This window comes from Caloenas nicobarica, chromosome 10 (assembly GCF_036013445.1).
Source record: "Caloenas nicobarica isolate bCalNic1 chromosome 10, bCalNic1.hap1, whole genome shotgun sequence".
Lineage (NCBI taxonomy): Eukaryota > Metazoa > Chordata > Aves > Columbiformes > Columbidae > Caloenas > Caloenas nicobarica.
This window is the reverse complement of record NC_088254.1, coordinates 14,942,549-14,968,969: the sequence shown is the minus strand read 5'-3', so window position 1 is coordinate 14,968,969 and position 26,421 is coordinate 14,942,549. Positions and strand designations below refer to the sequence as shown.

The 26,421-nt window shown below is 41.5% G+C and overlaps 1 protein-coding gene across 2 annotated transcripts in view; it reads left to right on the top strand.

Annotated features, from left to right (window-relative positions):
* Positions 1–2,314: 2,314 nt before the first annotated feature.
* ARNT2 (aryl hydrocarbon receptor nuclear translocator 2) overlaps positions 2,315–26,421 on the top strand; it is a 102,669-nt gene continuing 78,562 nt past the window's right edge. For both annotated transcript variants that reach the window (XM_065641771.1, XM_065641770.1), the window contains exon 1: positions 2,315–2,387. In XM_065641771.1, coding sequence (XP_065497843.1) covers positions 2,357–2,387 — 31 coding nt within the window. In that variant the 5' untranslated portion in view covers positions 2,315–2,356. The remainder of the gene's footprint in view (positions 2,388–26,421) is intronic.

Below are 26,421 nucleotides of genomic sequence, written 5' to 3'. Positions count from 1 at the left end.
CATAGTTGAACGGTTTCATTGGTTTATATGCAGTCGTTTGGTTTATTCCATACGTCTATTGAAAGCTATGGTAGCGCACTGTCAGATCCCTTTGGGTTTGTTTCTTCTGGGGTGGCTTCCTTATCTCTAAAATAGAAATTTAATAAGAAATATTAATGTTTTTCTGGTAAGAGAGACAGAGAAGATTCAACCTAGGAATACTTGTAAACGCCTTCAGAGAACACTTGAGAAGTGCCTAATGCTACAAATTATGGTTTTATAAGATATTTACCTAGCATTATGGTATTAGGGGTTTGGCCCTTTAACTTTTATGTGTGTATATATAACTTGACATAATAGCGGCATGTGGAAAAGCTTTCATGAGCAGTATTACATGTGCAATTTGAACATGAGACTTTACAGAAACCTAAAGAAACTGAGCTATGACCAGTTTCCTGCAGCAGGGTAAGTTACTCTGAATGTTGCTTTCCTTGTTAAGAGTAAGAATCTAGAAATACTCTGACCAAGGTTCTCTCAAATCACAATGACGTTTTATCTGAATGGAAATAAGCTGTATTTATAAAATTGCTGATATTAACACGATTTTATTATTAGCAAGGGTAAATGCCTTAAAATGAGAATTAAGATTGCCTGCTGAGCATCCAAAACTCCACAGCATCAGGAGGCACTAAAGCAGTAAGATGCTTAGGAAAACAGCTCAACATCTGATAGACAAAAGCACGATAAATCAAAGATAAAGTAGACGTTCCAGATAAGCAGGAGCATTTTAACACTACTCTGATTAACTTCATCTACAGGAAACAAGTAAACACAGCCTCCATGCTTTCTCCATTTTTCTGCCACTTTATATTTTAATAGCTAAACTCTCTTCAGGTTACTTATTCAGCAAAGCAAGGGATTGAGTAGCAACTTTTCATTTTGAGCACTTCCATTAACTTCTGCAAGGCTGTTCAGGGCAACTGAGCACAGCCTTGGGGAGGCGCTTAAAGATTAACAGGCTTTTGCAGCATTCCAGGGTGTGAAAAAGCCTATTTTTTTCCCTCTAGTATAACATACATGCTACATGTGACTGCTGCATTTATTACACTGGTGGCTTTTCACATATCTTGCAGTTTGTTAATTCTGTGATACTGGTGTGGGTTTTTTTGTGGTGACGTGTTGTTTTATTTTTTCTCCCTCTAAAGATCTGAGCTATGAGGTTATGAGAAATATCTCAGATTTCATTGAAAGTGTATTTTTAGTCCTTGTGTTTGTAATGTAAATGCCTTAAAATGCCAGCCGAGTGAGTTACAAAGGATCAGTTGTTCAGTTGCACTAAGCTTGAACGTGAACATAGTGTGAGATAAACCATGGATTTTAGAGGGACATGATACAATTCCTATTCTCCGCCTGGAGGAGTGCAGAATGACCCATCTCTGAATTCCGGGATTTTTTTTTTTTTAAGAACTACAAGAGTTGTTACATTTTCCGTTATAATTCCAGGAAATTAGTATTACGAACAAAGGACTGAGATGTTTCTGTGTAGCACTATCCATTTGAAGCACCAAATCCTCCATCCTGCAGTCAGACATACGCTGAGTGTATTTGTAATGTGAAGATTACACCAAAGCTCCCTTTTTTTCCCCAAAAAAAAGCTCTAGGGCTCACTTCACATTTGACCGAGCTCAACGCCAGCCACACATCAGCGTGTGTGTTGACCCCAGGGACCCCCAGAACAGCATCCCTTGAACCCCAAGCGGAGGAAAGGTTGCAAGTGGAAGAACTCGGGGTGTTCCATCCCACTTCCATCTCGCAGAGGACGCCCGTCGTGCCTGGGGATGACGCGCAGAGGGGTCACGCTGTCTAACGGTCTCCCTCCTGCACCCTCTCGGCAGGGCTCTCGGGTTTGGGGGCGCCGGACAGACCCAACTGTCAGCCCGCTCCCTCAGGGGATTCCGCGCGCTCTGGGTCCGCCGGTTCGAGCCCCGAAGGCGGCGGCTGGTTTGGGACCGGGGCGAAAGGCGCGCCCACCCGGGCCCCTGCGGGGCGAAACGCGGTGGGGCGGGGGGGGGTCCCGCTCGGACAGCGGCGGGCGCGGGCCCAGCGCACATGTGCGGCCGCCCAGCACATGCTCACTGCGCGCAGCGCATGAGCAGACGCGGCGCGGGGGCCATCGGACATCTTGGGCCGCCCCGCACGGAGCGGGGAGCGGGGAGCGCCGCCGCCAGCCCGCGGGGCGGGAGCAGCCCGCCGCCCCCCGCGCCGCCCGGCCCGCCCGCCCCGGCGCCGGCCGCCTTCCCCTCCCCCGCCTCCCCTGAGCTGCTCAGAGCGTCCCTCCTCCCCTCTTGCATTTGTCTTAATTCTTCTCAGAGACAAGATGGCAACGCCGGCGGCGGTAAACCCTCCCGGTGAGTAGCTGCTGGTGCCGTCGCCCCCTGCGCCGCAGGGAGTGCGTCTCGCCACATGTGGCCCCGCCGCACAACACGTCCCTCCCCGCCCCACGCACACACCCGCACCCCGGGGCGGCGCGGTCTCGGCAGCCGTGAGGCCGGGCAGCCCCCGCCGCTCTCCCCTGCGCCCCCCCGGGCTCGTCCCCGGTCGGCGGGGGCTGCGGGCCGGGGGGGGGCGCGACACCGGCGGCGGCGGGAGCCGGGCCGGCCCGGGGGAGGAGCCGCCCGCTCGCCCCGGCACCGCGCCGAGCCCCGCGGCCGGCAGCCCTCGGCGGGTTCCTCGGACTGCGGGAGCGCAGCTGCCTCCTCTCGCCCCGGGTTGTTGCCGTGGGGTGTCGGCACCCCAGCAATGAACAGTTTTGCATAAGCATCTGCGGTCATGTGGCAGGGGAACGAGGAACGCGTTCCCCGGGCGGAGGCGGGTTTGGGCTGCGCCCTGCGGACCTGTGTCCGCCCTGGAGATCGGCGGGAATATTTGGTTTTCCTGCCAGTACGTTGGGCCAAGTTCATTGTCAGGAAGGAAAATTGGGTTGCGAAGCAAAACAAGGCGTCGAAACTGACCAAGGGCACCTCCGTGCCTGTGGGGTCTTTGCCACGTGTTTATTTCCTTGCCAAAGGATGTAATAAACATTTCGTGTTAATGTCACATTTGTTAAGAGAAGAAACTTACATAAACTTTCTCTTTGAAGTTTTGGTGAGGGAAGACTTTCCCCTGATGTTGTTACTCGTCTGTGAGATGCAACATCTATTCAGTTGAATGCGTGGTGGAGTAAAATGGGTTTAGGCGAGATGCTGTATTATATGTTTTGGAGATACACGTGGATCAACTGAGTGTTGGATCATCAAGTATCCCACACTAAAAATAAGGGAAACTATGGATCTTGCACTGGGCTTAATACTGATGAAGAATATTTTTATCAAAAGTGGATTGCAGTTTTATTTGTTTTGATATGTGATCACGTTTTGTCATTTTTCAGACTCGAGTTCAGTTCTGACAATTAAGGGCTCACTTGAGTAAACGCCAACTAATGTTTAAAGGCTGTTCTTTAGATTAAATCCTGCTGTAGTTGGTCGTGTGGTTGTCATACTGAACGTAAATATTATGATATAAACAATTAATTTGTTTCAGTAAGTGTCAATAAAGTAAGCAGGAACAGATCTTTGCCAATCAGATTAAGTTTTAATATTGGAATTCTACATAGTAAATGAAAATCGATATTTAATGGAAGGTTATTAAATGAATATTATTTAGCTTCCAGGATACCATGCTGCGCATGATAACAGAGTTTCATTACTTGCACACATAGTTGGAATCAGTGAGCTGTTTTGCAGACAAAATAAAAAACAAACAGCCTTTTTTGGCTTAGATTTGGTTTGCTGTTGTCCTGTCAGCTCCTACAAGCCGTGCACAGAAAGATCAGCCCAGACCACTTAGCGAAGCTGCTGGATTGTAATAGAGCTTGGTGGCCCTTTTGCACCAACCATTTCCACTTTCTGTTCTCACCTGCCTGCAGCTGAAGCCACCAGAAGATGTGTTTGCAGGAGGCGTGCGACGCACGAACCGCCGTGCAGCCGCGGCGTAGAGTTGTCCCATGAGCCAGGGAATACTCACTTTGTGAATTTAGAGAGCGTTATGGGATTATTGAAGAAACATAAAAAACCATGAGTGAAACAAGAGCCAAGCGTGTTGGCTGTACGCATCTCTGCGCAGTGATGTGACACAGTTGAAGTCAGCTGGCAGTGTGGTCCTCAGACTTTTAGACACAGGTTGCCGGTCCATGGGAAGGATGAGGAGACATGTTGGTTTCTTGAAGTGAACCAACACCTACTTCAAGGCTGAGGTTACAGAGCATCGCTTCATTCGTCATCTAGGCAGTTGGAACAGATCTGAGCTGAAAGACAAATTCACTGGCTGTTAATGATCCACCCACGTTTTCTGTGTGTGAGTGTTGCTGTCAGACAAATGTAGCTATGTGTGGACAAAGTTAAAATGAGGAGTTTTTCAGCTGCGAAGAGGTGAGGAGAGGGGACCTCCCATCTGTAGTGCAGTGCTGTGTTTCCTCTACCATGGACAGCAAAAGATAGAACTGCATGAAATACCTTGATTTATGCTGTATTTCTGTTAACGTCACAATCTGCTGCTTTTGTTATTTTTTTGGATTAACTGCAAAGCAGTGCAGAGAAACAATAAAAAACTGTAGCAAGAGGATTTTGGTGCTGTTATTTTCTCTTGGGGCCAGACCCTCAGCTGGAGTAACATGAAAGTAGCCCTATTAATATTGGTGAAGCTGTGCTGCCTGATGCCAGTTGACTTTCTCATTTGCAATGTTAGGGGAGGACAATAGAGAGATTAAATTGTTAAGCATCTTTAATGATGATTAGAAATTACAATATGATTAAATTTTTATTAAGCAATTGTCTGGGGTTCTAATAACAGTCGATAATTTAGGCAGGACATTAACTTGCAGCTACCACAATACAAATACGTGTGGTTTTAGTAATATTTTACGTAGTGGAATGGGGATTAGTGGACACAGAAAAGCTGGGTGTTCTGTAGCTCTGGCTGTGAAAGTCTTTTGGTGTGGGACCTGTTGGTACAGAGCTGTGCACTGCTCTCCAGCATCATCTTTCTCACGTTAGATGCTGATTTACCCATTTTCCCGCTGATCTTTTTTTAATGGAGAGTTTGAGTTACAAAAGTTCATAGGAGTGGGAGCAGTTTGCAGCCTGTCCTGGCTGCGGCTCATGGGAATTGCAGTGTCAGGGACTGAATCGTGATGGGGGTAAGGCCACCTCTGTGGGGCTCCTGGGCTCTGTTAGATCTAAACTGATAGTTCTTTTTGGTGAAGTTCATCCACAGCTGCAACTAGACCTTGCACTGATAAAAGTGGGGGCCTCTGTGAGATAGTCTTCTTTCTTTCTGTTCCCACGTGCTTAACCTTGGGAATGGGATCTGGTTAGAAGCACTTTGTTCATTTGTCGTAATCCGGATGACTAACTGAAGTGTGAAACACAATACAGGTGTGTGGGAAGCTCATCTGCATTGGCACAAAGCATCAGAGTTAATTTATTTCCTCCTGAAATAAGATTGGCATATTAAATGGGACTTAAGAACAAAAAAACTGTGGAGGTGTAACAAGCATTTCATGAATTACTGCTTGCAGCAAAGTAACTTAGTGCCATGTCTGTTTTAAATGTGTATATTTTTGGAAGGCAAACTTGTCCATAACAGTTGCTACTTTGAGGTCAAATTTTGCCTAACTTGTGGTGCAGTACACGATGTGGTGATTCGTATATCGTCCAAGTTGGGATGAAAACATCAAACTCTTAATTAATTCAGCATTTCTTTTCCCGAGATGTTACTTGGTCTTGGGTGACAAGTTCCAATCTGGCTCAGTCTGATGGGTGGTCCCACAGCAGCAGTTTTCTGCTGTGATCAGGTGATGTGAAATGAACTGGTTATATCTTTTCAGTTCTTCCTGGTGAGATATCCCTCGATGGAAGGGCCACCCTGGGTGGTACCCACAGATGCATTACCAAATGGCACAAACTCGTAAGTCGAGTCAGAGTAAAACATGAGATTTCAGAGTTTATCTAGACCTGTGCTAGAGTGCAGATCCATTAGGATGTATTTTTGGCTACGTTTTAAGATTTTGTGAATCCTTAGGATTGTGTTCTTATATTTAACCATAAATGAGTTTTGCACATAATTACTAACGCTCCTTTAATGATTTCTTACTAAGCGCAGAACCAAAGGTGTAAAATACGGAGAACAACATGTCAGAAGGGTGTCTACTAGAGACGGGTTGAGACTGAGAGATGTGGTGGCGGTGAGAGAAAGCAATTGCTGTGGCTTAAGACATCACTGTTACAACCACAGTAGCTGATGGCAGGTACTTTTAGCTTATGGCTAATCCAAGATATAAAAATAATTGGTGTTGAACCTTGAAGAAAGGTGATTAAATAAGCTCTCTTTCAGTTTGTAATGAGTTAAGAGCAAATTTTATGTCATATCAGCAAAAACTTGTAACTCAGCCCTGCGTCTGGGCTCTTGTCTTAAGCAAGTGTCTTGTCTTCTGGGTGCGTTGGTTTTGTTTGTATGTTTGTTTACCTTGGGAGTTAAATGTTGAGATAAATCATTCTCCTGTTTCTGCTGGACAATCTGAGAACAAAATAATCTGTTAGCCCATTTTATGTTTGCACTCAAGGTACTAAGATATTAGGTGCTGTGGGTGAATTTTCTTGATGATGCCTATTCCATATTCCTGAAAGGAACTGTATTTCTGAAGTTGACAATCTGGCCGTTCTGGCCGTTCTTTTTTTTTTTTTTTTTTTTTAGTTTTCATAGAGCTTTGAAATTGATGACTAAAAAAAAAATCTAGTGTTTTAGATTTTAAAATTGTCTATTCAACTCAGAGCCCAAGAGTAGTTGTGTTTTATTGCTACAGTAGTAACAGCTTTGCCCTTCATTACAATATAGACTACCGAGTAAATTCCAAAATCAATTTAACAGCATCCTGGGGAGTAAATGGAGTGTTCTAGTGATGGAGGTTGTAATGGGCTCTGATGTTGCTGGGATGCAAAAAAGTGGTATTCTTTCTAAGATAATGTTAAACCAAAGGTCTCAAAACCAGAAAACTCGTTAGCTAATGTGAGGTTAAAATTGCAGATCTTTTTCTTCTTGTATTTTCATATCTTTCTTACTGCAGAATTGGTCCTCATTTCAGTAAAACTGTGGTATGAGATGATAGTGCTTCTTAAATTGTTCCGTTATGTTTTGTCCTTCAGGACTGTGTACCACACAGTAACTTGCATAGAAGAAATGTCATTTTTTGGTATTTCTAATATATAGGGCATACAAAAGGTTTGACTTCAGGTTATCCCTTCTATCACAGAATATTTATTTAAAATTTGGATATGTAGCTTGTGGTTAGTTCCAAATATTTTTTTCAAATACAATAATGTTTCCCATAGCTCTTAATAAAAATGCAAAACAAAACAAATATTGCGTTTTTCTGTAATACCAGGTGGTATTTTATTTCCAGTAAGAAAAATTGCTATAGAGATTAGGTAGGAAAGGAAAAAAATTAGCATTTTCAAAACAGACAAGGCAAAATAATACTGTTGATATAGTGCTTATTGTTATTAAGAGGACAAAAATGGGACTGTCATTATGAAGATGTATGCGGAGATTATGCTTAAATGACTTCTGAAGATCAGATACGTGTATCATTTAGGGTAATTTTTTGGGCCTTACTTCTTGATAACTGGCAAGTAAGAATGGAAAATGCATTAATTCAGTGCTACCTGCAGAAAGTACAATGTTATTAAAATTTGCAATAGAAAAGGGAAAAAGGGGTCTGGAGCAGAGGTGTCAAACTCGTTTTCACTGGGAGCCACTTCAGCCTCCCGGTTGCCTGCAAAGGGCCAAATGTAATTTTAGGACTGTATGAATGTAGCTATTCCTACATTTATACAGTCCCAAAATTATGTTCGGCCCTTTGAAGGCAACCGCGAGGCTGAAGTGGCCCCGGTGAAAACGAGTTTGACACCCTGTTCTAGAGTTTGAGATGTGGGAATTTAGATCTGCGGTCTTGTTGTAGATCTTTGGCAGATTTTCCAGTCTATCTATAGCAAAGTGTCTTTGGGTGGCCGGCTGAATTTAGAGATGGATGAATCAGCCCTGGATGTGCTGTTCTCCCCACGCAGCACTGTGGAGCGCACAGACGCTGCCTTGGCTGCAGGAGCATGTGGATACCAACCCAAGCGACAATATTTTCTTCCCCGTAAGAGCGTGCTCAATAAAGGTTATGTGGGAAGGAAATCTGCAAAGATAGAGGTGCTCCTCCACCCAGTCTGTAAGATAATTTGTGCAAAAAATTAGATTTGCTGGACAAGGCAGGCAAAAAATTTGAAATTTCATTGCTTTACAAGCAATTTGTACAGTTTACTTCTTGCTAACAGTATTTCTTTGTTCAGATGTAAAGTATTTCCTGGTACCCCTTCTGTATCAATCATCCTGTCAGATGAGGAGAAATTTTATAAGGCTGCAATTGTACATTTTCTCTATGTTCCGATTATAGTCCAGATAAGATAGATGCACATTGTTAGCAAAGAAAAACTTCAAAAATTAATCGTTCATCGTCTTCCGTTGTTTAAAATAAAACTCCAAATGAAAATCAATCGATTGAATACCCACACGGACCAAATACCCATGTTTTGGCTACTCCCATGAATGAACTGTTTTATCTCAAAAAGTTATAGGATTTCAGCAAAATATGGCCTTTAAACTGCATAAGTTACATGGTTTGAAACTTCAGTATCAAACACAGAATGCCTATGTTTTAATAAGAGCTAATTCAAACTTGTATTTGGATAGTCAAAATTTAAAATAGATCTTGGTTTTATTGTTTACGTAGATTAATGACTGTAGTCATGCAATGGGTAATGAATTAGAAGCTGTTTTCAAGATAGATGTAATTTCCTTCTTTGTACCCAAAGCACGCTAGTCTTCTTTGGGCAAAGCCATCTGCACAGGGAGAAAGAGAAATCCTTTGTTTTGCATACTCTACATATTGATGGATGTTTCTAAACTTTCTGCTTCCTCTCTTTTGTCAGCTGCTATTTCTATTTTGTCTGTCTTTAGTATTTCTATCCTGTGGTTTCAATCCTGCTTTCCATTCACGTGCCTCTACCTTTCTTACAGCTCCTGTAACTACCCTATTTTAACCGTGGTGCTATGCTGAGCTGGGTATTGACTTTTCAGTTCCTGTTGTTTAAATGTAAATTAATCCTGGTATTGTACTCGGCCTATCCCCAAGTCTTTCAGCAGCTTATAAATTCAGACTCCATTCTATAGGTAGCATCTAAAGTCCCCCTTAAAGAAAAGTGGTACTTTTTCTGCTGTACATGGCAGCTGTGCTGCCTTCCATGTGACCCAGCAGGTACTGTAAGATATAATCAGTTGGCTCCAATTAGCAATGTGTATTAGCTTACATCTACCCTAGATGTATACATGTTGCTGTTTTGTTCAAGAACAGCTCATAACATTTGTTTCAAATGTTTAGATTTGGGCTGCTGCCGATTTTCTCATCTAAATGTCAACTGCATGTGACAAATAGAATAACATAAAATAATTATGATTTTTGTTCTAATCAAGCAAAAGGGATGTTGAATTGTTTAATTACTGGCTTTGCCAGCATGCAGATGGGAAGGCTTTTCAGGTAAGTTGCTCATACAAAATGCCTGAAATGGATGGTAATTAACAACTGGCTCTTCATTGGTATGTTAATTACGCTGCCATTTGTCCTGGTGCCTGTCCTTGTTTAAATGTGCAGTTACACTGAACTGAAGCGCTCACTTCCTGGCAAACACAGAATGTATCAGAACAGTTTGACTCTCAGATATATGCAAATATTTTATGGGAAGAGGCATGCCAGTAAATCACTGAGCTGCAAAGAACAAAAACACTGCATATTTGTCTTCTTCAGAGGTAAAAGCAAAACCTGTTTCTGTGGGATATACAGGCCTGATATTGAGAAATGGTCTTTGGTATTTTCCCAGTTATAATTGAGAACACAATTTCATGCAAGTAAAAAATTTTAGGGACTTGTTACTGCTGGCTCTTTCTGTTAGTAAAGGTAGGTGGACATCTGGCTGCTGTGAAATGCCCTTGCAATGCATGTGTTTTTAAAACTGTATTGCCTGTAATATCTGGATGGAAAACCAAACTGAACTGGATATGCTTTTAAAATTCAGGATAAAACTGATTATTTTGAGTGCAGGGAGAGTTAAAGTAACTTCTTACGAATAGATCACATCAGTAGCCTCAGATCTTATTTAACTTACAGTTTAATTCTTTGGAGAATGCAGATTGTCTCCTGTTATGTGGATGGTGCTTTGCAGAGTGCATCCCCATCCTCCAGAACTACTGCAGTGGGTAAAACCAGACTGCACCTGGCACGGCTCTCGAAGCTATTTGGCGATGTCCTAAAGAGGGGCAGGCTGGTAAAGTTACGTGGCTCACCAGTGTGTCAGTATGAGGCTGGTATTTTAATTTGCTAAACTTCTGTCACATGGAAAGCGGTTAATCTGCCCAGTGCACAGTGACCCGCAACATGTGGCAGAAGTCAACCACTGAAATTAGGTGCTGTTTGTAACAGTAGCTCTGGGAAGTGGATTACAGTCATAAAATTAGCTGTAAAATGGCACTAGCTACTGTGTGTCACTGCCCTCTGAGTCATGTTTGATCTGTTTATTGACAAAATTTTATTGCCGTTGGTACTGCAGAGCCAGCACCGCCGTGGACGAGCTGGATTTCAACTGCTTCGCGTCCAAAAAGCAAAGTTGCTTCCTCAGTTTTGAGTCCAACTTTAAAGACTTAAAATAGTGGTATCTAGAAAAGCTTGGTTTTGAAATGCGTAATAAAGCACATGCTCAATAAATTAATTCTTGTGTTCCCAAGCACTGAGGGGCAGCTCATGTAACAGCAGTCTGTGGAGGCTGGTCCTGTGAGGGGGTTTGGGAGGATAGAGGTCAGTCTGATGATGGCTCCTGTGAGTCATGTTCACATCGTAGTAAATGGGGACACCAATGGTTTCCTCAGATTTAATTTTTTTTTAAAGCATCCTTAAGAAATTGCTTGGCCTCTTGTGCATAGCTCTGTCACCCCTGAAAACGCTCTTCGCTTTCTGTAGTGAGTAGTGGTTTGATCAGTAGCAAGCAAGGCTGTATAATGAAAACTTCCCTTTATTTTTATGAGATTTTCAGTGGCCTTAGGAATACAGTGGCAAATTACTGGAGCTATATAAAGGTTCCAGTGTTTCTGAGATGAATGTTCCTCTGCTAATTTGTTTTGTTGATGTTTTCACATAAACCAGAACTTTTTTCTGGTTTATGTAAAAAAGAAACAAAAAAAAGTCGAATTTGCTGTGCAATCAAGTTTCTGGGAACAGCAATTGCATCTTAGCTGCATTGCATTTTTGCTTACCAGTGGAGGTCTGAATTATGCATTTTCATTGTTGAAATTAAAGTAAATGAACCATCACTAAGAAAAATATAGGAGCATTTTCAAGCTCTCGTACAAAAATTGGACAATACAACTTTCTGAATGTATGAACATATTGGAAAGCTGGACTAAAGTCCTAATATTCCTCAGCTCCTTTCTTGTAGACATCGTATCAGACCAAACATTTTGCTTGGTTTTTGGAGGTGTTCAGACCTTCATTGACTGTGAAATATGGTTCCGATGGAAGAGGCGTCCGTCTGCTCTGCAGGAGGAAGGATTCCTGCTGTGGTGGCCAGGTCGTCCTGCCTGAAGGGTTCTGGAGGTCACCATCCCCGGTGCCGAGAGGGCACAAGGGTCTGTGCTCCTCCTCGGCTGCACCACAGCCCTGCTGTGGATTAAAGGCTAATGGAGTGGATTTGAGCTGCATCTCCGAGTGATAACCATGAGCAGTTGAGGTGTTGAGGACTTCTGTTCTTGTCGCCCTCTCATCATGATGTTGGATCTCCAGCAAAGAGGACAGTGGACTGCTGGAATTAAGAATGTCTTAAATGAACATTAAAATCTTCCCCAAATGCCACGTGTTGAGGCTTCCAGAGTCCAAATTTCACAGCTCCTACACAAGTCCTTAAAAAATGTGTAATGTCTGTGTAGATTCTCTCCCAGGCGCTCTCTGCATCTATGAGTTAAGGTTGTTCCAAGTGAAACTGTTTCTTTTATTGGGGAGATAAGGCTGAACTGGATTCTCACAAGAACAAAATGTGCTAGATCAGACTTGTGCTACATGGAACCTCTATCTAAAAGTAGCTTGTCACAGACATTTTAGAATAAAGTATATGATTTTCATTGTGGATACTTGCAGAATAGGACAGCAATCGAGAATTTTCTTCCTCTTTTGTTGTTGATGGGCATTGTGAAGTACTTAGGTTTATATGAGTCTTTGAGGCTCCTTGTAGTTCAAGCTTGAGACTTGGTTCTTGAATGATCCCAGCTGTTGGTTTTATTCTAAATTAAACTGCGTGTTTCTGTACTTGCTGTACTCTGTGATATCTTCTTCATACAACAAATGAACCTGTGCCTTCCTGAGATGTAATACTTTTCTGGTTAAATACATCTTGATACTCTTTCACTCTTCAAACAAGCTGATACCATATGTTTACAGATTGTTTCCTGACTCAAGACTTAATCTGATTTTTTAAATTATGTCCTCCTTCTGCTTCTTAAGCCCTTTGATTCTGAACTGTAAAGGAGACCCAGGTTTATGATGGTTTTTAGCAGTTTAGTGAAATCCTCCAGGTTCCATGCATGCTTTAAGAAAGGAGGCCATGTAAATATGTAAGTAATGTTTGAGGTTAGGCAGCTGCAGGATGGCGTTGTAAAGCGAAGTCTTAATGTTGCAGCACAATAGCTGAATTAAAAGATGGGTGGTTTTACTTGTTGGCATTTTGGTTGAGCAGAATCAGTTGGAGATGTGTGAGTGGGTGGAAAGAACATTAACATGAAGTTCATGCTGAATTATGTTTTGCTTGAGGAAAACTATTCATTAGTCTCATAGCTGGCACATGCCTCTTTATTCCTTCTCTAAAGTAGTATCTGACTGCTTTGATGAAAAGGTTGATATGACATTAAGGAATCGGTTCTGCCTCATCTACTGATGATGTGCAAAAGCCTTTCTGCCCTTGGCAGAACTAAGACACAGGCAGCATGCCAGTCCTTGCTTCGCTCGAGGAAGGGCACGCACAAGGGAAACGGTTCAGGGTACACAGGGTCACGGTCCATCTCTTCGGGTGTTGCGTATGGAGGTTAATAACATTGTCCCTGAGTCCAGCTCCAGACCCCCCTGTGTCTCCACTTCAACGACTTTGTTGGTATTGGCTTTTCAAGATGGTCTTAAGGACAAAACGCTCTTTCATCATTGCTAAATTTAAAATGCCTGTGGTAATTATGAGTAAGAATTTCAGAGACCAATAAATTCTCACTTTGCATGAAAATTCTTGGCTGTTACCAGCTGCCTGCATTTTTCACTTTTATTGCTGGCTGGCTCTCTCGTGTCTGAGAACTGACCAGGGAGAGGAGAGAGTTTTGTGGTACGGGCACTGGGCAGGGTTCAGATTTCCTATAGACTTCCTATTTAACCTCTGACAAGTAATATTCCCATGCCACAGTTAAGTCATCTGATTCTTGTTTCCATTTCTCTTGCCTCCAGTTTGCATGTCCTGTTTATAAGACTATGTACTCTGAGATGCTTTTTTCATGTGTGTCTGTGAAATTACATCAATTACAAGGGGGCTTATAAAATGACATATTTGTAGGAGAGTGTGGAGTGCAAGCAGAGAAATTTTTTTCATTGTGATGTACTAATTGATAATGTTTTAATAGCAGGCTTTTATTGCAACCACATTTATGTTGGATTAGCAAAGATTTTTTTTCTCCCTTTGGGAAGAAGGGGACATTAAAAAAAACAGAACAAAGAGCTTATTTCTCCTTGGAAACAGCAGATATTATTTCTTCCAGGCACATGAATAACCACTAATTTGTATTTTCTTTCTACAGTAGGTATGCGGTTGGGATAATGTGCTTTTTAAGTATCTTGGCAAAATCTACACATGAGCATAGATGGGTACCTATTTCAGTGCTGAACTGCCAACCATCCACTTAGCTTTAAAGTGTTAATATAGGTTTTACAACTTATTTCTTGCTATCTTGACTTATGGTTGCTTTTGTGACTTTGAAAACACATTAGTTTGTTCTCAGTCAGTTACAGTTTGAATTAATATACAGAGCAAAATATTAATTGCTTCATACACAAAAGAAATGATTAAACTATGTGCGAAATACAGTTACACAAAGTGAAAATTCTGAGATAGTTTTCAAGTGTTTGTTGTGTGTTTGAGAGTTGAATTTTAAAAAGTAGGAAACAGCATTATACGTGGGTATTTGGTTAGTACGTTAACTCAAACCGCTCTTTAAATCAAGTCAATGAGCTGTCACTGGAAGTAAATACGTTTTCAGAAATCAAATCATGGTTCTTCCTAATGTTGCAATGCAATGACAAAGTATTTCTGTGATTTCTTGGTAAGTGCCTTTGGCTGCCACCAGTTGTTTGTGCTGTTGCGGAGGGTCCCTGCAGTAGCTGGAACCTGATCACTGAGTTTGGCATTCAGACTAATTTTATATGTCCTTTGTACTTGTCTGTGCTGCTGTTCAGTCAGTAAATATCAAAGCAAACCCCTTAGTTTGGTCAATATTTACAAACACTCAGCTTGTTTTTTGACAAACATCCACTTTGTTTATCGTGAGGTTTTTTTCAGTATCATTCTTCACTTCTGTATTTGATATATCCACAGAACTGTCTGTATACTTTTGGGAAAACGTGGCTTGTAATGGATGTCGAATCATGTTTAGTATCCATATGGGGACATGGAAGAATAATGATTTGTTATTCTGCGTTTTTGTTGGTTTAGTAGTTCACTGGTATAACATCCAGTGAATTATCATATTTTCTAATTCTGAAAAAACAGGAAGAGCGTGGCCATTACAGCTGATCACTTCTTCAAAGCCAAGCAGAACTTACCTGGAAACATCCAGATATCTGATAGGTCCTAGTTGGATATTGTGGAAGACTGGCACACTCTTTTCAGGTGGCTTCTCAAGGTCCACTTCGATTTGAATCTGGAATTTTCTGATCCACAGACCTTTTCCATAGTCTGAAGGCTGGCCTATAGTGCTTCATAAAGTGGGCCTGGAGTTTGGAAAAATAATGGTTTGAAGAGATGATACAACCATTCTGTTCACTTGGACATCTCGTTTGAGTCATATGAAGTTTTTGATCCTCGTTGCCACTACAGGAAAATGAAGTTAGCTATTTTCTCATATCTCTAGAGAAAAAAATGAAAAGAAATGTTGATCAGAAAATCTCCTTTGACTTAGTGGAAGTTCAGTAAGGGATAAAATGAACTGAATGTTTAATATGCAAGGCTCAGGCTGGGTTTTCAAAATGGAGTTAAATGTGGGATTTCTCCACCCAATTTTTACACAGAGAACATTGCATTAGAAATGGTGAGGAAATGGAGAAGCACTAAACCTATATTTAGAACGTGCTTTGTGATGCATAGTGATATTCTTTTTAGGGTGTTTCACATAATGTTCTTATTCTTGGTAATAAATTGGGATGTGGAAACACCTGAAAGGCCAATTAATTATCATAAGATCAAAAAAGCACCATTTGCTTGTTGATCAGAATTGAAGTTGTTAGTACTATCAATAAAATACTGTTTAATGAAAACAATAGCATTCTGACTACCTAACAGTGCCCAAAGACACTGTAAATATACTGATAATTAAGTGATTGCTGTTCTGAACGAAATTTAGAATTAACATACTCTTCTGAGGCACACTGAAAAAAAATCTTTGTAATAGTAATAAAGGCATTTGAAGTGCAGGAGCAAGTAATTTTCAATGAATAGTTTAAATCGGAGTGGTCTAAGTTTTATACCTGTGTAGTTGGACTCTGTTGTTCCTGAGCTTCCCGTACCTGGTGTGCAGTGGATGTCTCCGTATGTGTGGGTGCATCACGAAGTCTTTGACCCCAGCTTGGTCAGTGGCTGCAGGGCAGCTCATGGGCTACCACCGCAGCATCGGTGGTCGCTTCAGCCTGATGTAGTTTGACAGTTGCCACTTCCTCAGAAATACTTCATGCAGATCTTTCATGGTGATCCTTCCGGCCCCTCCATGATTTGGCTCAATATGATAACGAGCAGAAATTATTTCTTCTGGCGACTGACCCCATGCTCTGTTGTAGTAGGGAGGTCAGGTGCAAGATACCATTTTTGTCTCCTTGGATTTTCAAATTTTTAAATTTAGAATAAGTTTTAGAAATACTTGCAGCCGTGAACTTACACAATGCTTACTGTGCTTGTCCACCTCAATGAAAATGGACTATAAGAATATTAAGGTGAAACGATTTTAAGAAGGGACCAGGGATGAATCCATTCACAAAGACATCTCTGCTCATTATTTAAGAAATACCTCATCAAAGTTATTCCAACTTGAACCAAAAGTTGCAGTCGTAAATACTGCCTTGCACACTCACGAAATGTGACAGCTGACTTCTATTGTAGTGAACAGAAAACATGGACAAGAATCAAGTGATGTCAGCAAATAGCAATGATGGTATAAAACTAGTAGTCAGTGATCTAAAGCAAGGGCATACTAAGGAAAATGCTCGATTTGATTGTTAATTAAATAAATTAATAGTTGTAGTTGGCTAATTTCTTACCTTTGTAGAAGAAGCACTTATGAGAAATGTTGCATCCCCTGCCCATGATGTAAAAACTGGCTGTCCTGTCCCTGAAAAAAGAAGATTTTTGAGGCCCAGCATGCCTTTTGCAGCACTGGCCAAAAGCAGGTGCTTGAACGAATTATAAAATCAGAGCAAGGATGTACGGTGCTTCCCCCGGGTACCTTCTTGAGCCAGGCATGGCACTTGTATTTTGTAGCACTCAGTGGATTTATTTTCCACAATTTTGGGCAGGCTCTGCTAAACCCCATAGAAACTTCTAGCATCCACAGCTTCCCATCGCAGAGAGTTTAGGGCATCCAGAGATAGTTGTGGCTGGTAAGGAAGGCTTGGCAAAAGTAGTGAGGGTGTGGGAAGATGAGAAAGGGGAAAAGTGGCAAGTTGTGGGACAGTTTGATAGTAGCTGAAATGGTCTCGCATTGTCCTTGAGGAGTGGACCCGCTTGGGGTGGCTCCCAAGAGGGGACAAAGCAATGCAATGGGAGGAGGAATCTAGTTTGGCTGTTCTGCGTGATACATGTGGTCATGAGAATGGGCAGCAAGAGACATCACGTCGAGCAAGGCAGGAAATGAGGAATGGTTGGATGAGACAGTTTTTCTTTCTGTGTAAGCTGAAGTCCGATCTCAGCAAGTCTTAGCAGTGCGGAGGCAGATGTGACAGAACTTGGCCATGACTGGAATCACAGTAAAGCTAATGGTATGTGGTGGTGTGGATTGCCTTTTTTAACTGGCACTGAAACAAATCGGGAGTTACCCAGTTGGCTCTTTGCTTTTCTACAGAGCAACAGATCTTACCAAGCCCTTTTAACAAACAATTAGTGATAATCTTGTGGGTCAGGGCCATGTGCAGGTTGTTTTGCCTAATTCAGTATTGTTGTGCCAGGCTTTAGTGTAGCTTTAGCTTGTCTTGCAGCTTCCACTTTACCTCCCGATGTTTTACTGGATGAAATATAGCAAGTGTTCTGTTTTTAAAAAGGGGAAAAAAATGTCCTGTACATGAATTTCTAATTGAATGCCAACCAAAACAAGCTAAATGAAACAGAGCTGTTAAATGAAGAGTTAATAGATTGAGCATGATCTGTCTCTGAGAAGCTCGAAGAAAGGTCATTACACGTTATTATTTTTTCATGGTGTGTGTTTGCCCAGGCTGGGTGTGTGCTTCTGCAGTTTCGTTGAGTTCATTAATGGGTTAGCTTTGGCCACTTCTGCATAACAGAACAGCCATATATGGTATTTTCTAGTTCTGATGCTAAGTAAAAATTATGGAAAATAACTTTGAATGTTACCTTCTGTTTCTTGCACACAACTTATAATTATGCAGTTATTTTTGGCAGATACAAAATGTCAGAGGAGGAGGGAGTATCACCATTCATTTCAAATGGAAATGATGCATAGTTTGGAGAGCGTGTTTCTTTTTGCTAATTTATTTAGTACTTGTGCCACATGCCACTAATAATATCAATAAAACCTGGGCAAATTAGGGTAGAAAACAATTAAGTGAAGAATTATGTTGTATCGGTGCATGATCATGTATATAACAGCCTAAGACCAGGTGGGGTCACATTCAGCATAAATAGCCCTGCTGCTGTTCACTGCAGTTTTACTGTGACCCTTCAAGGAAGCTAAGAACCCGCCTCTCTTCTTTTAATAAAGGTTCCATCAATCCTGAAAAAGGCTTTCAAAGCCAGATTTTCATCCTCTCTGCCAATTGGCCTTTTACAGTGGCTGCCCTACTTCCCTGCCTGATTTGCATGTGTATTTTCCGACTTGTGACTATTTATACCTGAGAGACTTGCCAAGCATTGCCGGCTCAGGTTGTGTTTTCAATGTAAGGCTAGTCCAGGTCCTTAGATTTGCTTCTATCTTACTTTTTGGTGCACTTCCAGACTTTGGATGCGAGAAGTGATTTTTTTTTCTGGTGTGCCAGTCCGTGATAACCGTGGTGAAGACGTAGGTGCTGTTCTGCTTGAGTTAAATCCCTCACTTCTACGGTGAGAAAGATTTATCAAATTTCAGAGCAGGCCAGGTGCTTAGCTTCTACAGTGGAAATAGAAGCCTCGTTTTAATTCTAAGGGGTTTTATTATTTTGCAAGACTAGAGACATGCTTTCAGAACGAGAGTCGTTATGGCCTCTTTTTTAATCTTTCCTCCTTATTTTGAATTCCAGTAAACTCTTTTTCTTGATGGAAATGGTCATAGTTTGGCAGGACTTGTCCTATGTATTGGCTTTTGTTAGAGGGAGTACGAGAAATAGCTCATCTGAGCCAGAGGCTGAATAGGTTGAGAAGAGGTAACAAGGAATTATGAATGAGAAGTGGAAAAATAGCTGAGGAGAAATGCATGAGAAGGTGAATTGGGGCCATGCCATTTGTCAGGAAGACAGGAGGGATGAAGGAACAGCTACTCTTTCCCTTCTTCCCAGTCTAACCTCAGATAATAATGGGTATCTTCTGTCTGTGCTTCAAGTTGAATTTTTAGTGTGTAACAATCTCTGCAGTAGGTGCAGAGATGTGATTCCAGGTCTTCTGCATCATGCTAAAGGCGATTCTGAGTTTATTAAATATATATGCCTTGATGTATGTAGAAATTGTTGTGCCTTGACCACGGGGTAGATCTGGATGAATGGAACTACCAGACATGACTGGAATGAAGGTGATTAGCATGAAAATTAGGATTAAAAAGAAGAACTGTTGTCAAATAGCATTCAAAATCACTTAGGAGTACTGAATGAAACCATTTTTGGTGTTAGAAATTGTAAGATTGACATTTCCACGACCGGGGTTTTTGGGTGCCATGCTTTCTGCATGCTCAGCTTTAGATGCTTTGGAGGACTCTGATTTTCAGTGTCGGCTGCTCGTCCTGCAGGGATCTGACTTGCATTGTTCCTCAAGCCGAGCACTTAAAAGCAAGAATTTTCCCCTAAAGTAGACCAAAACTCACACCAAAATTTTGTGCCTGCATCCCACCTTCTTTTGCACATGCCCGTGGTAGTGATGAACTACAGGGCACACACAAAAGTGTGGTTCATACTGAGATTCCAGGACTCCACAAATGGGTTGTGTGGATGCAACAGTGGAGATGGAGGCACCGTAGAGGATTTTGCCTTGGGTTTCAAAACCTGCTCTCCCGGTCTACTGATGGGGCATATGGTAGATATCTCTTAGATTTGTTACATTGCACTGACTTTGGCATCTGCTCCAGAGTCACAGCATAAAAGGCAGTGGGCAAGATAACTGGATCTGGCCTCGGGACCACCAGTTAGGCTACTCTCTTAAGTGGCTGGTCACTGTCTCTGCTGAACAGTCAGTCCCCCCTAAATGATGCTAATTTATAGCATAAAGTATATAATTTATAGCATAAAGCACAATAAATGCTAAATTGCATCATCTCCCTCCCCTGCATGTGTACGTAACATTCATCTGTGATGCCGACAGATGATAAAGCTCTGATTTTAATTTTAAAAAAGGGAGCGTTTCTCCAGTAACTATTTGCAGCATGCCCTAATTTTTCTTCAAGACTACAGGGGGGACACCCTCCTCCCCCCACAAAGTACAGGGCGTCTTGGTGGAGGGGAAATTTTTAAATTAAGTAGAATTTATATGTTATTCATAAAAGCCCTCCCTATCTTAGTAGCTGTTTCCAGAACCTAAATGGTTAAAGTAGAAAATGTTAGTAATTTTGCTGCAAATAAATTGATCAGTATGCAAGACGGTTGTCACCGGCTGAATCATGGTCCACAGTTAAGGTAAACAGATCTGTGATGACATTTTCTGAGCAGAATACCAATGCTGCTACATTTCTTCCCAGAGGTTTCTGACACTTCTTATATGCGGATAAAATTTCTCTCCGAGAACGTTTTGTTTAGAGGAAAGAAACAGCATCTTTGTACGAGACTTCCTTAAAGGTGGGATTTATTATATTTCCTGATTTGTTTTCGTAATTCTATTAAGAGCATGGAAAGGAATGTTTTTGCTTTTCTGCGTATCCTCTGTGTACAGTAGATCTTTCTGATGTGGAGTCTATTTAAAGTATCTGGCAATGAATGCAAGTAAAACAGTGTTAACTGAGTTATCAGGAACAATGAAAATGTTTTACTTTTTATATTCTCTGAGAGTGAGCTCTGTTTTATAATCTCTACAGTAGCATATAAAAGCAATAACTTTAGGATACAGCTAGGTTTTTAGCATAGGTGTTTCTGTGAAATATTTTAGGCTACATGATGGCTTCATATTTTCATTGGCGTATGCTGAAGTTTATTATGATTTAGTTTATTCTTAAATGTCTGTGCTAGGCAGAAAATCCCCTTTGCAATTGACTGCAATCAAAACCTTTTTGCTGAGACACATCTAGCTCCCGTATGACTTCAGGGTATGGAAAAATACAGTTTCTAAATAAGTTTTTGAAATCTGCTTTCTTAGAACACTTAAGATCTCTGTGTATGATGCTGTTCATGGGAGAGGGAACATTCATAATTCTGCATTTAGCCTTAGATCCACATTTATGTGGAGGTGATTGACATCTCAGTCGTTCTGTGGATCAGTGGCTGGAAATCTGTCGCGTTTGTGTTGCTAAAAGTAGAATGTTGTTCATTTAGTCAGATGCTGGTATCTGACTTTAATCCCATTTATTACAGTAGATAGTGAAGGATAAAAGAGCCCTATGGAGGGCATGCTCAGTGGTACCTGACATGTAATAGCAAACCTGGAACTGGTTGTTAAAAGTTAATGTTGGGGATTCAAACTCCATTTAAGTTGACGAAAGCATTTCTCCTGTAGATTTCAGATTTAAGCCTGGCCCTGCCCTTGTCTGGTGTCTGTAGGTGAGGGTGGTATACCCTGGGATGCCGGAGGGGCTGAAAATTGCGTGGTTAATAGGACCCTTTGTAAGATGGACTTACAAAGTCTTGTCATGCACAGCGTCTGGTTGTATTTCAAAGCTTCACAGCAAGATGTACGGCTGTGGTTTTTGGAGAGGAGCAGGGCAGGAAACATCTCCGGAGCTGTGTGGTGCAGGCGCTGAAGAAACCTGGCTGCGCTTCATGGGGGTGTCTCGGCAAGTTGCAAATTTGGGTGTTGGAGATGGGTTAGAGCTGCATTTCAGACGATCGATCTGAGGTGGGGCTCGAGATTTAAAGTTTGGGTTTAAGAGTTGTGTTTTAATAATTCTCTGATAAAAACAGAACTCCAGGTTCATCCTGGCCTGTTGCACTGTCCAGTAATTCTTGTTGAGGTTGTAGTTCACATACACTTTCAAGGTATCCTTGTGCAGCATTTAACTTGCTTTTTGTGGTTTGCTTTGGGAAGTGAACGGTAGCTGTTTTTTTGTACAGATCTCTATAACAAAGTTTGACATGAACATGGAATTTATTTGGAACAAGTCCCAGTATTTTATCCCTATATTTTTAATATATGTTTTCAGATTGTCTTTTATTTCAAAAAGATCCCTGAATATTTTTGGGGTGATGTACATGTGGCACTGGAGGAAAGTTTAATATCCAAGCTGGAAGTGTTCAGCAGCGCAGTTAGTTCTGGACAGAAATGGAGGGACTAATTCTGCTGCTTTTATATCCGGCACTGACATTGTCCCTGGGTTAGTTTGGCTCCTCTGGGATCCCCAGGATGAACATGAGTATTAGTGGCAGGATCAGGCCTGTGCCCAGGGAAAACAGCAAAGACAAGAGCTGTCAGGTGCCATCTAACTGGAAGAACAGCCACTAAAGATTGTGAGTGTTGCGCTGGGTTTTATTTTAATAGCATTTCTGTGTTCTTTGGCAGATCTCTAGGTAACTTTCAAACTTTGAAATCAAATACTGTGTGTATTTTTACAGCAGAAAAGTGATTTCTATTTGACACTAAGGAACTTCTTTTAAATAATTTTTTTCAGAACACTGTCATGATGGTTGTAGATGAGCATTCAGCCTGACCTTGTTTTACTTTCTGAACATTATACCCTTATGCCCATGTTTTCATTTTGGGTAAAGTAAGCAACCCTTGTTTTATTTCTGTTGACAGAAGGAAGGTCCACTCTCAGAAGGTCCAGTCTCAGAGAACAGCTTGTTTCCTAATGTTCATTGCTGCTGAAACACTTCTGTGAACATCGGTGTTAACATCTGGCTGCATGTGGCTGTGGATGGGCCTGGAAACAGGATCTTTATGATTGTTGACCCAGCATGTCCTTTTTTTTTTCTTTTTTTAAATACATATAACCACCTTGACACCTGCCTTGGCAGTGCTGGCCTTTCATACTAGTTTATGCTACAACATAAGAGCTTCATTTACTTTCAAGGGGCTGCCTTAAATTTATATTGATGTAACTTTACACAGTTGCAGGTTACCCTGCTGATTTTATATATATTTTTTTCTTTAGGTCTGTGTCTGGTGCACACTTTTTTTTTTCCCCTAATGGTAATAGCCTCCCTGGAGTGCCCTTCTACCACTGTATTTCTATCTGAGGTTCCAGTCTGTGGGTGTCTTTTTTTCCTCTGTCTCTCTTGTTTTCTTCCCAGAGCATGCACAGACAGGTAACTCCTCAGGTGCTTAGCCAGGGAAGCAGTTGTCTGTTCCATCAGATTTATATTCTGGCTCTGCCTTCCCAGATTGGCCCTCATTTTTTGAGATAACATGTTTCTACTTTTCTGACTAGCCCTTTTTTATAGAAGTAAAAATATCATCAGAGATCTGGTCCTTTTAGATGCTTGTGGATAAGTAGAGAAGGGAGTAATTTGGGAAGCAGCTCAAATCTGTTCCATTGTCTCCCCAGAAGTTCTTGCAGCAGTGAGCTGCTCCATTTGAGTAGGGTTTTTACAACCACAACCTAGTGCTTGTGTTTCTGTACAACCATCCGACTTTGATATGGCTTCCAACACCCAGCTGGCTGCAGCTGGGCAGTGGGGTCACTCTATCATCTCTGTCCCTGAAGTCCTCCTGTACTGCTCTGGTGCCGCTGTTTGTGCACTGAGACTGGGTGCGAGGAGCTTCCCTCTGCTCTGGCTGCTCTCGCTGAGGCAGGTCAGGTTCTCAGTGCTCCACGTTCCATGGTGGTGTTGCCCTTGGAGTTGCTTTCTTTGCTGTATTTGCCATGTGGCTTGGAAGACACCCAGCCCTCTTGGTGTCTCCATCTGCAGAACTCCTGTTGTGTCAGGAAAGAAATCTCAGAAAGCCGACTGCTTTTGTTAGCAGTGGATGTCCACCATCAAGGGTCTTAGGAAAGCTGCAATAGGTCATACAATGGCTGGTGTCTCTTTCACATGGGAAACTCTGAAGGGGAAAGGTAAATTGGGTGTGATGGATGTGCAGGTCTGTCACACCTTCCGACTGTTCCATAATGGAAGGTCTTCTGATTTGAAGGGCCTGAAGCTTTCCTCCCTCATAGTTGAGTTTTCATGTGGATTAATGTGTGTGGATCCCTTGTTTTGTTTTTTTTTTCTTCTTGTGCTTATATCTTGGAAATGGCAATTTTTTAAGACATCCTTTTGGAACGGTCAGCTCAATGAGCATTGTTTCATTTTCCCAGGACTGTGAAGACATATTTGGAGGCTATTTTGTGTAAGAAGTTACTTTCTTCATTGCGCCGTTTTTGATGTACCATTCTAGAGGTTCAAGATACCTACACGGTAACTCTTCGGCTTACACCCTTATAGACAGATGATCTATTTCTTGCAGAATGTTTTCTTTCAGGTGTTTTTGGACACTGATATAACTGAGTCTGTGATTTGACTATTCCTCTAGCCTTTGCTTTTTTCTTATAAAAAATACAGAGTTTCTGTTTTTCCTTGCTACTCAAAACTCACCAACTACCCTTGCCTCTCATGTCTTCATACTTTAAAGGCTGAACATAAGAGCAGAAAACCAACTAATGCTGCCTAGCCTCAACGACCTAAATTGGACATCTGGTCAAAACTATCTATCTGGGTCTCCCTGAGTTCTCAGCAGTGAGAGCAAGGAACCTATAGAAAGAGATTTACTCAACCAATTTTGGATGCACCTCTAACTATGGAATGCATAGTAGTGGAAGGATGGTGCTTTTTTTCACTTTTAGTGATTTATACAGTTACCTTTAATTAGATTTGGCTTTTAGACTTTTAAGAGTAGATGAATCCAACCCTCGGCCTGTTTTTTCGTCGTCTTTGCTTTAGATGGAGCGAAATGAGGTTACAAGAATTTCTCATCACAATCATAAGTATGATATTGTCTTTACTCTCTTAAAATACTGCTCAGAGTTGATCTGAAATTGTTTTACAATTACTACTTTAAAAAAATCTGATCTCCTTGATGGTCTGTACTGAAACATGTTTTTGAGTGACAGGGACAATTTGCAGGTAGATTTATTATGGCTTTTAACATCTGTTTTAATAAATGAGTGAGCAGAGCATTTCAAAATGACCTTTGGTTCTATCCATGCAATGTGAGTTTGAATGTGAATTATTGGCATCGGACCACTAAGGGTACTTGTTCTGGAAGTAGCGATTTAGCAGTTGTTTGGATGCTCATGCTTTTATTTGTATGGAAATATGTTTATATACATTAATGTAGTGTTTCCACATAGCAGCAGCTTTAGACACAACAGGACTTTCCATGGTGTGGTGTTGTAGGCAGACGTCTCACTGTCTGTCCTTGCACACTTTGTTGAAAAATATTGGATAGTACTTTGCTTTGTTGCCTTTCAGTTGAAAATGTGTTAATAAAAGCAAATGTACAAGAAGAAATTCATGAAATCAGTGAACAGATAAAATGTTATTATTTGAAATGCACAATGCTGCATAATGGATTTATATAACGTGTGGCAGGTCTCCAGACATAATGAGAGAACATGGATTCCTGTTTCCATAATTTAAGTTCTTTTGTACTTATCTGTTGGGGGGAAAATAGCACAATTTTTTAACAGATTTGCTTTCCATTAGTAAATATATTTATTTGTAGCTCCAGATACTCCACTAAGTGTTTTAAAAAAGAAAAGTTGGAAGGAAGATGCATTTTCTTTTAAGATAATTAAATGTTGTGACTGTAGATTTTACCGTCAGAATGAGTAAAGTGTATCTGCATTTAAAAATTTTTAATTGCTTACGTGGTTTACAGGAGTTGCACAGAGGCAAAACATACTTAATCCATGGGATAGGAGAAAAGGATATAAACACATTATATTCCACTTTTCATTTTCGAAGTGTAGTGAACCGTTATTAGCAGGGTGTAGAAGTACAGGCCATTAGCAGTCTGAAAACCATTACATAAGGTGTGCTCTTGCTGTTCCTCAGGCCGAAGCTCTGAGGTTTGGGGATCTCGTGGACCTGTGGCTGCACCCAGGGCACTGGCAGAGGGCTGGGTGTCCCCCTGGGTTTCGGGCTGGGTTCTGCTCTGCGAGGCCCCCCACAGAAATACAGGAAGCCTTGGAGCTCTGACGAGTTCAGTCTAGTCCTCTGAATGCCACCAGAATAGAAATAATAAAAAACAGTGTCGCCTGATAATTCATCCCTTCTCTTGACCTCTCTGGCAAACTGAGAAGTTTTTAAAGTTTTATTTTTCTTCGTACCGTGGTACCAAGATCAACAGCTTCATTTGTCTTGGGAATTCAGCTCTGCATTGCTCTACAGGGCAGTTTAACTACAGTAAAAGGTTGCTTGCCTTCATCTGGCAGCCCCTCTGAGAATTAAAATTAGAACCATTAGGTAAATTGAAATACAGAGGTTACCTACCT